Source organism: Mobula birostris, chromosome 2, assembly GCF_030028105.1.
Source record: "Mobula birostris isolate sMobBir1 chromosome 2, sMobBir1.hap1, whole genome shotgun sequence".
In the NCBI taxonomy this organism is placed as follows: domain Eukaryota; kingdom Metazoa; phylum Chordata; class Chondrichthyes; order Myliobatiformes; family Myliobatidae; genus Mobula; species Mobula birostris.
In genome coordinates, this window is record NC_092371.1 from 129,200,270 (window position 1) to 129,210,345 (window position 10,076).

Sequence of the window (10,076 nt, forward strand, 5' to 3'; positions counted from 1 at the left end):
CTGTGCTGTGACAATTTAGAGCAGAACATTAGACTGCTGGAAGACTTGGATGGTCTGGTCAGTTAGACAGAAAAATGGCAAGGTAAACTTGCAGGCAGTCCAAGAAGCAGTTTGTTGTGGCATTCTGTGAAGTGCTTCAGTGCTAACTGGCTAATTCTTCTGTCTGCAGAGATACATTGCCCAGGTATTGCAGGATCCTCAGTCAGAGGCCACGGGAGATGATGACGAACAGAAGGACACCAAGGAAGTGATTAATGAAGGAGAGTTCCAGTCCTGTGAAGACAGTCTTATTGAAAATGAAGTTCATCATTAGCGGAAAATCAAGAGGAGCCTTTTTTAAAAAAACAAACATAAGTGCACAGTATAGGACCAGAAACCAGGGCACCACAGGTTCAGTGAAACTCCAGACTGAAATTAATCGTCCTGGGTACTGTGTAGCCTATACCAATACAATACAAATTGCTAAACTTGTATTTGTTCTGCTGATGGGAGGAACACTACAGAACTGGAATGTAAATGGGTGAAGCTGGAAGGAGAGAAAATAGCTAATCATTTTACCTGTTTGACCAAATGTATGCCGCCATGTCCATTTATATTAGTTGCATCTTTAACATTAGTCCAAGAAAACAATGCTGCCACCAGAATGGGAAGTGAGCAATCGAGCCTGGTTACATAAGCACATGTATTGCTGCTGGGTAGGGATGTGTGTGTGTGTGTGTGTGTGTGTGAGAGAGAGATCAAGAAAGAGAAAGGTGGACATTGTATGTTTTTTTAATCCTTCATGATGAAAAAGAATCATTATTCAAAAATTCCTGGGAGGAGAAAAATTAGCACACCTTTCCTATTCATTCAAATCATGAAGTAATAAGTATGTTAACATTGTACAGATATTTGTAAGTATGTGTTTAAACTTAGAGTTTAAAGAAAAGTGGTCCAGTGTTTTTTGTTGCTGTTTCCCCAGCAAATTTAAAAGTTTTCAGTGCCGGTGTGATTGTTTCTTAGCTACATAGAAGAGTGGAAATACAGCAAGTTCATGGTTCTGACTGTGCTTGGTGTTTCCTATACTTAAGAATGCAATCACAGACAAATTCAATTATCATACATCTGAAAACAATTGTAAAGTTGGATAAGCACGAAAAAGAGAGTACCACAGGCTGGAAAGAAAATGACCAGCATTAGTTCCATTTAGTCAACCAGCTGGGCTGAGCTGGAAATTGCCCAGAGGATCACAGGGCTATACCTCAATATTTCCCCTCTTCTCTGGAGGTTTTGCCCATGTGCAGTGAGTACTGTTGGTTAAGAGTTGAACACATTTATCATGAATACCTTACATATTCAAGAGGCAGATGATCTTTGGGGACAGAATAGGATAGTTAAATATTCTTACTTACCTTGATGTTCAAATGGTAAAACAATTGAACAACCCGAAAGATTCTTAAAAAGAGAAGATGTAGCAAATCTGTACCTGCCACATTTTATAATCATTGCTTTTGGAAAGAGGTAGCTGGATAATTAATTGAAATAATCATGCATTAAACTTGTGGAACTTGCAGATGTATTACACAAGGACAAGGTGAAGGCCCAGTATGTCTTTTTTTTTTGTTTCCCCGCCCACACCTTTCTTCCATATTGGATGTAAAAAGTGGTCACATCATCCAAAAATCCTTAAAGACGCTGTTAGACTTCAGTTTATTAAAAATATAACCAGCAGCACCACCTGGATTGAATCACTGCATGTTAAGGTTCAGCTGTAGCTGGTCTTGGGAAGGGTGATAGAAGACACCCTTACTAATAGTGAAAGGATTACTAAGTTGGAATCACAATTATTAATAGTGATGGTATAAGTTGCAGCTGAAGAGCAGTCAGAATTGATATAGAATGTCTGACTTCCTTTTCTCTCCTTAATGATTGCATTGTAAATGCAATAAAAAGACCCTAAATGCAGTGATTTTTAGTATCTTCCTACACATCAACTAGCCAGGAATTGTATCACCCATTTTGATATGGTAATGTTTTATTGAAGTCTTAATTTGCTGACACTATTAAGAATTTTCTTTCCTTCAACAGATGGTGGGGAGGGAGAGAAAGTAAAAACATATTTAGTATGTCTGGCTGTGATTTATCACATTGGAAAATGAAGCATTCCTTTATTCACAATTATTCTACTTTTCTTTTAAAACTTCATTTGCAATTTGGACTTGAAGGAAGTAGATATTGTTGGACTAAGTTTGCATTCTTGAATGTATAATTAGTCTTTGGCACACAGGGTCTTAGATTTGTGAGTAGAAAATTAAACTCGTTCCTCCATTGCACTTGTACAGTTTTCAGTCTGCTTGGAGTCAAAGATTGGTCGTTTGCTTTCAGAAAGCTGAAGAAACTGTGTGCTATGCAATGTTTGGTGTTAGTTTCAGACTTGCTGCCTCTTTATTGATGACCAAAATGCAGTAGCTGTGTGGATAACTTGAATGGTGTGTTGCATTGTTTTAGTGGAATCCTAATTAAATACAGAACCCATTTTGCCAAGGCACCTCACACTTTAGGACGTCTGTGCACCCTAGATAAGAAAATGGCACTAAGTAACAATGACTGGGAACTATTGGACTGTCAAAGGCTATTTTGCCATCGATGTAACTGATTCTAGGGGAAATTGGCATTCTACTTATTACAGCAAAGCAATGTTCTTTCAAATATAGCACAGCACACAATAAGTTCAATATAATGGGAATTATTAGGGAAGGGTTTGCTCCATTACAGCCTTGTGTAGGTGTCTAACCAGAGTTCTACCCACTGAATTTATCGAGCAACTTTAACACTGACCAGCGTACCTTTTCTTCCCCCAAAAATTATTACTCTTGAGTTTTGGATTCGGTATCATTTGGGATTAGCATCTGAAAATCATTGATGGGAACAACATTACTGCTGTTAACTTTTATTAATATAAAATTAATATAGAAATTAATATAAATGCTATTAACTTCTGATACTTGTGAGGTTTCACACTTGTTGATAAATAAGAGTGCAACATGAGTTCTTTACTGTGTGTTTGAATCGTGCTTGGATGGGGTTACATGTATATAGCTGAATGTACTAAAGTGCAAATATTGTGTATATATAATCAATATAGATCAGCAAATTACTTCACATCTGTCCTGTAGTATGTGGTGATGTAGTAGTCATAAATTATTAATAGATATTATTGTTTGAAGCTCTCTATCAATAGTCATCTGCATAAAAAAGTGGAAATTCGTCTAAGAGCATCTGCCTTCTACATGCATTGTTCCTTGGGCATTGAACTCTCAAAGAGACAGAATTTAAACCTAAATCTCCAATCAGTTCCCATTAGGTAGATAGAATTGGCTTGGAACAACTGAGCTAGGCTGGAAATGAAGTGGGCAAGGAATGGTGTTGATGTGTACTCAAGAAACCTGGCTGATGCTAATATTGGGAACGATGTCACTGTGAGATTCAGGTAATTAAAATGAGCTTGATGGACCTTTTAATTAATCCATATAATGCCTGACTTGAAATGCTTAATCTGGGTACAAAACAATCATCCACAACCTTAAAAGTGTATAAACAATTACAGCATACTGGAAATTTATTGTTGTTTGATTTCCATTTCAAATTATCACATAGTATGTTATTTTCAATGTAAGGAACTGGTATTTCATTTTGACTTTTCTGTAGACGGTGTTGCCCTTTCATGTCTAGGGAACTGAACTGAATGCCTCTTGTCCTTAGTGAATGAAGTTAATGCTGATTGTAAAGCACAAAAAGAATGGCTGTAATTGATTCCTTTATTGTGATCTGTTCTTGACTACATCACAAATCCCATTTAGTTTACAGTGTTTTCATTCCAATGCATAAACATGATTATAATAATTCAACATTTAAAATACTAGGGGAATACTTATTGAACACTTGTTATACAGCCAAGGAAGCTTTTAGAATAGTCTGGGGTCAAACAGATATCATGTGATTCAGTGGGCACTCACTGGGAGTTTGGAATTCATAAAAGCTTCTATTGAAAATACACCAATATACTCATATTACCCCAGTAAAATTCCTTGGAATTATTCTGATTGATATGAAAAGTGTTGTTTGGGAGTTGCTGCACCCTGTAATTTTGTGTTTCTGGGGTGAGCTGAAGGTCATATTTTATCAAGCTCACGTGAAATACTAGGAAATTTCCCTTGTTCATCAAGTAAGACACAATTTACCTGTAGTGTCAATTCTTATTTGTAGTCCGTTCTCTTACCCCCATTTTATATTTCGTTACTAACGCACTCTTTCTAATGAATCTTTAGAAAGTGTAACTATTCTCTCAAGTCAGAGCATTCTCATTCAAAGACTTGCTGTGAAATGATGTGAAGAGACTGTCCAGTTATTTATTTATTGAGCTACAGATGTGGAGTAGGTCTTCCAGCCCTTCAAACCGCGCTACCAGCAATTCCCCCCCCCACCCGATTTAACCCTAGCCTCATCACGTTACAATTTAAAATGACCAATGAACCTACCAATCGGTACATCTCTGGACTGTACGGGGAAACCAGAGCACCCAGACGAAGTCCACATGATCACAAGGAGAACGTACAAATTCCTTAAAGGCAGTGGCCGGAATTGAAACCGGGTTGCCTTTACTGTAAAGCATTGTGCTAACCACTACACTACCGTGCCGATGTGGATCTCTATTTCAACTCATCAGTTGTTGATAAATTTGATAACTTTTGCTTTGATGTTTGATTTTACTATTTGCTGTTAATTTTCTTACCCAGTTCCATTCCCTCGTCCCAGCCTGCTCCTCTCTTCTGCAACTGCTTCAGAGCAAAGGTGCATTGACCATAAGACATAGGAGCAGAATTAGGCGATTTGGCTGATCAAGATTCTCTGGCATTTCATCATGCTGATCCATTTCCTGGTCAGCCCCAATCTCCTGCCTTCTCCCCATACCCCTTCATGGCCTGACTAATCAGGAATCTATCAGCCTCTGCCTTAATGTACCCAATAACTTGTCCCCTATAGCCAACTGTGGCAATGAAGTCCATACACTCACCGCTCTCCAGCTAAAGAAATTCTTCCTCATTTTCATTCTAAAAGGATACCCTTCTACTGAGGCTGTGTCCTCTGGTCTTAAGTTCTCCCACTGTAGGAAGCATCCTCTCCACATCCGCTCTATCGAGGCCTTTCAACATTCAATAGGTTTCAATGAGGTCACCTCTCATTCTTCTGAATTCCAGTGAGTAGAGGCCCATATCCATCAATCGGTCCTCATATGGTAACCCTCTCATTCCCAGAATCATTCTCGTGAACCTCCTCTGAGGCTTGTCCAATGTCAGCACGTCCTTCCTTTGGTTCAAGGGATCCAAAACTGTTCACAATACTCAAAGTGAGACAACACCAGCTTTCAAGCTCAGCTTTGATAACCTGTCAAAAGAGATCCTCCAGGCAGCCAAATCCAGAATATGTTAAGCTGGTGCTGTTCATATAGTAGTTAATGGGACAAAGTGTCAGTGATTAAAGGCCATTTGTTTGTTACCTAAACTGTCCCGCCATGCTTGTCTCTCTGTCTCTCTACCCCACCCCCTCTCTCTCTCATTGTTTACCAGTATCTCTCCCTGTGCTGTTAATAAAATCTAGGTAAATAATTTTAGGCACTGAGATTAAATTGGATACTTAAAAGAAATCTTAAGCAGTGCAGAAATTGAGTATTAGGGCAGAATAGTGGAAATGTTGTAGCAAGGGTTATCCAGTTACAGTCACTTAGAGCACCATGGGGCAATTTCACACTTGCCATGTGTTTTTCATCTATCTGGTGAATCCAACTTGGGCTGGTAACAAGGCAATGTTTCAAGTCTCTTGAACAAAGAACAAAGCCAGCCCATATAATGTACTAATTAGATTATTTCAAAAAATAGCTGGTCATCATTCTAAACTATTTGATCTATGAATAGTGGCTGGATTTGAGGGGGGGGGGCTGTTCCTGAATGACTACACTTGCTGCAGTTAGCACCAAGTGACTAGTTGTCATATCAAGGCTCCAGTTGTAGTCAAGACAAGGAAGTAGTTGTGTATCAGCCTCCTCTTTAAAACCATAGCTTTAAGGTGTTGGTTACAAATAAATCATTAGCGACCAGCCATTATGGCTAGAATTCCGAAAGGCTGATGAATAGCATTTAACTTGTAATTTATTATGTATGTATCATATTAGTAGATTTGATTGTTGTATTTTTGTTGCCTCGTACCCATTGGAGATACAACCTCAAACAGCTGAATGTCCATTTTGGAGATGGACGTCCTAATGGACTAAGGAACTCCCAACTCTGATCTCATTAGTTCAAGCATTTCCTTCCCACTCATCCCTGTCAAGTTACTCTTTGATTAGTTGATTATTTTGAAGGAGGTTGCTGTCAGGTAGGAAAAGACAGTAACAAAATATATTAATATGGAATCTTGCAACAGCAATGTGAAATCAAGTGACAGAAACCAGTGATTGTGTAGGAAATTAGTATGATCAAGTGTATAAAATGTGGCTAATGTGATTAAATTGCATTTTTCTCAAGAAGCAGTGAAAATTTGCACGTTAAATCTTTATCCAAGATACCACTGATTGTGAAATCTTGATATTCAGATGGTTTAGAATGCAAAACATACCAATTTTTGACCAACTCCCTTTGAATTACTGTTATGTAAAGATGAAAGTAAATCATCAGCATTTCCTATCAGAGTCACTGTTAAGGCAAGTTTACATAATATTTTCTGTAATTGCATGTAAATTATTTGCCAGAGATGGTTTCTAATAAAAGGACTAACTCTGTATCTTGTTGCATGTCTTCCTGAAACATGGAAGAGAGAAAATATGAATTTGATATTCCCCTTCTATCCCTGCTGTATTCTTTATAATGTGGATGTATGTGTAAGTGTGTACATATCCTACTAGCAGTTGTCAATATATATTACCTGTTCTTTTTAACCAGGGTTTTGGAGAATCTGATGCAGTAAATCTGAACTATAGCAGACACAGTTGTGCTTTCATTGCGTAATGCAGTGTCTTTAGATTTGGTTGTGTCACTTTACAGATCTAATGATTGCTGACTCCTTGTGCTTTAGCTGAGTAGCATCGCTTTTTTCGTGCTGTCATCTCAATGTTGTAATACTGGGTTACATTCGTGTGGCTTTATAAATATTTGCAGATTAGCAGATTGTTGCTCACAGTTACCAACTACAACCAGTCTGTAGAGTTGGATGTTGGAGAGAGTTGTGGAAGGAGGTGTGGTTTGTTATTTCCACTTGCACAAGGACTCATTGGGAAAACAACTAGTTCATCGGGCTAGACTATCCTAGCTCAGCACACAAACAGGCCCTCCAGCCCGTCTAGTCTGCCGAACCATTAATCTACCTAGTTCCATTGACCTGCATCTGGACCATAGTCCTCCGTACCCCTCCCATCCACTTATCTATCTAAATTCCTCCTAAATGTTGAAATCAAGCCTGCATCCACTGCTTGCACTGGTGGCTTATTTCAGACTCTCACCACCCTCTAAGTGAAGCAGTTTCCCCTCGTACTCCCCATAAATATTTCACCTTTCAACCTTACCCCATGACTCTAGTTGTAGTCTCACCCAACCAAAGTGGAAAAAGCCTGCTTGCATTTACACTCACTGTACCATAGCGGCAAATATAAGATGTGTGGTTGATACACCTGCTCATATTCATTATGAGCTATGCCAAGGAGATTCCTTGGGTGGTCTCCAGGCACAAGAGGAAAAGTATACCATCATGCCTATTCCAAGGTCTCCATCAATATTCCCAAATTGTGTATGTGTACTGACCCATGGATCTGCAAGCTTTCCCCTTGTGTTGCATGTGCACTTGCTTTGCATTGCTAGTTTGAGGTATGTTATCTGTTTGCTTGGCCTACCTGTCATTGTGCCTCTTCTCCAAGGCTTGTAAGTTCTTTGTGTGTTGGATGGGCTACCAACTCCAGGGTAGATGATGTGCAATATCTCTGCATTTGGTTCAGGGCTGGTTGACAGATGACTAATGATCATCCACTGATTTTTCTGTGCCCCCAGAAACTATTTCTCACTGTATATATCACACTGTTGTATGAGCTGCAGACTGTTATCACAGGATGATTGGAATTCAGTATTGCAGAGAGGACCACAAGAGGAAGTAACTAAATCCTACCATTGGGGTGCATTGTCAAGGTGAAAAAAAATGAACATCCTTCCAACTCCTTGTGTGTTACAATAACTGAATTATTGATAAATCAGTTGGCTTGGTCTGTGGCCGAGACACACCAAATGGAATGAATATTGGTTGCAGTCTAAACTGCTAGCAATGTAAGTTAGTGGTAAAGAGCATCTTTTGTTTGCCTATTGCCATTGTCAAATAATATTCATTCTAACAGTCCACAACAGTCAGCTCTTTGCATTTACAATTCAAGCTGTAACTATACTAGAGCAATAGTCTATAGCTTAATGTTTATAACATAATTTAGTATATTGAGCAATGTGTACCAATCAGTTCTTGTAGTGTTATACTGTTACATTTTCCACTTCTCTCAAATTTACTAGTTTTAGAATTTTCATATGTTGTTCCTCAAGGATAATTTTAGGATGGCAGTTTTGATGATAAGCTACTGACTTGCTCTGTCTTCTTGAAAGAGTTGCCAATTATAATAAATTCCTTGCAGTTTTTAGCTACTTGAAAATTTGAGATTTGTACCAGCTTGTAAATTCAGCTTATCAGATTAGGACCAGTGTTTATGATTTTTATCAACTTGCACATGGAGTATAACAGATGTGTTGGACCTTTCTCCATATATAACAGATATGCACTGCAAAAGAATTAAAGTATGAATTTCAAAGAATTACAATCAGGGGACAGTTAAACTTAGCCTCTACATTGATCAAATTTTTTCTGGTGTATCAGATTTCCAATTTTGGCACTGGCTCACTGCTGCTTAATCATCTGTGGAATTTGCAAAATGTTTAAAGATGTTCAATAAACAACATTGTACAATCATGGACTAAACATTTGATTTCTATGCCTGGGTCTGCCCACAGATCATGACTGATTTTTAAGGTAGGTCAGCAATCCTTAATCTTGAATTATAGGAGTTATACAGCACAGAAGCAGGCTACTCAGTTCAAATCTTCCATGTCAACCAAATTGCCAAAGTGGTGTAGTTCCATTTGTCACGTTTTCCTCTAAGCCTTTCCTATCCACTTATCCGTCTCAATGTCTTTTAAACATCACACCTCTGCCATTTCCTCTGACAACGTTCCATATATGCACCACCATCTATAAAGTCACCCCTCAGCCTCCTACATTCCAGGGAAAACAAAAGAAATCCTGTCCTATTCTACTCTCCTTAATTGATTGTCAGAGCCTCTATTGCTAACCATGCACCCAAGTTGCAATGAAGAATTGCCATGCCAATTAGAATGAGGTCTGATTTTAACTGTGTGATGAGATTATAAACTCCCTTCTGTACAACAGTGAGAGATTGATTTAGCTTCTGCGCCATGATCTCCACTCAGTTGCCTGTCAAATACTGGAGAATGGTAAAAGACCACCTCCCTCCAAATCTGAAGTCATGGCTGAGAGGGAACCATTTTCATTGCTGTGGTTCTGAGCTGAGGGATGTGACCAAGTAGGGCAATGTTAAATATCAAGGTAATTGGTTGCAGTCACTTTGTGTCACAAAATTGATGTGATATGAGCATATACAGCTACCCAGTTCTCTGCAAAAGAATAATCTTAATAAAAACATGTAGAACCTGACAGATGGGTATCAAAGCTAAATTTAATAATCTGCCCTCCTGATTTCTGCCAGCCCCAAAGAGTTCTCATTCACTAAGTATTGAAGGAGCTGCCTTTTGTGCATCTGAGCTCACCTGGGCACAAATGTTATGAACACAACTCTCCTGTACTAATACCACTGCAATGACCATGTGATCTCAGTGCTTTAATTGCAGTTAGCACCCAGGAGTATCTTCTTCTTCAGTTGTCCATCGAAATCCAATGATGATGTCCACTCCTTTAATGGTGAGTATGCATAAGAGAATTCA

At 38.7% G+C, this 10,076-nt stretch overlaps 1 protein-coding gene across 4 annotated transcripts in view; it reads left to right on the forward strand.

Annotated features, from left to right (window-relative positions):
• The window catches only part of LOC140190969 (CSC1-like protein 2), a 205,201-nt gene extending 196,177 nt beyond the window's left edge, over positions 1-9,024 (forward strand). For all 4 annotated transcript variants that reach the window (XM_072247993.1, XM_072247986.1, XM_072248012.1 and 1 more), the window contains one exon: positions 170-9,024. In XM_072247993.1, the coding sequence (XP_072104094.1) occupies positions 170-313 (144 nt within the window). In that variant the 3' untranslated portion in view covers positions 314-9,024. The remainder of the gene's footprint in view (positions 1-169) is intronic.
• The last annotated feature ends 1,052 nt before the right edge of the window (positions 9,025-10,076 follow it).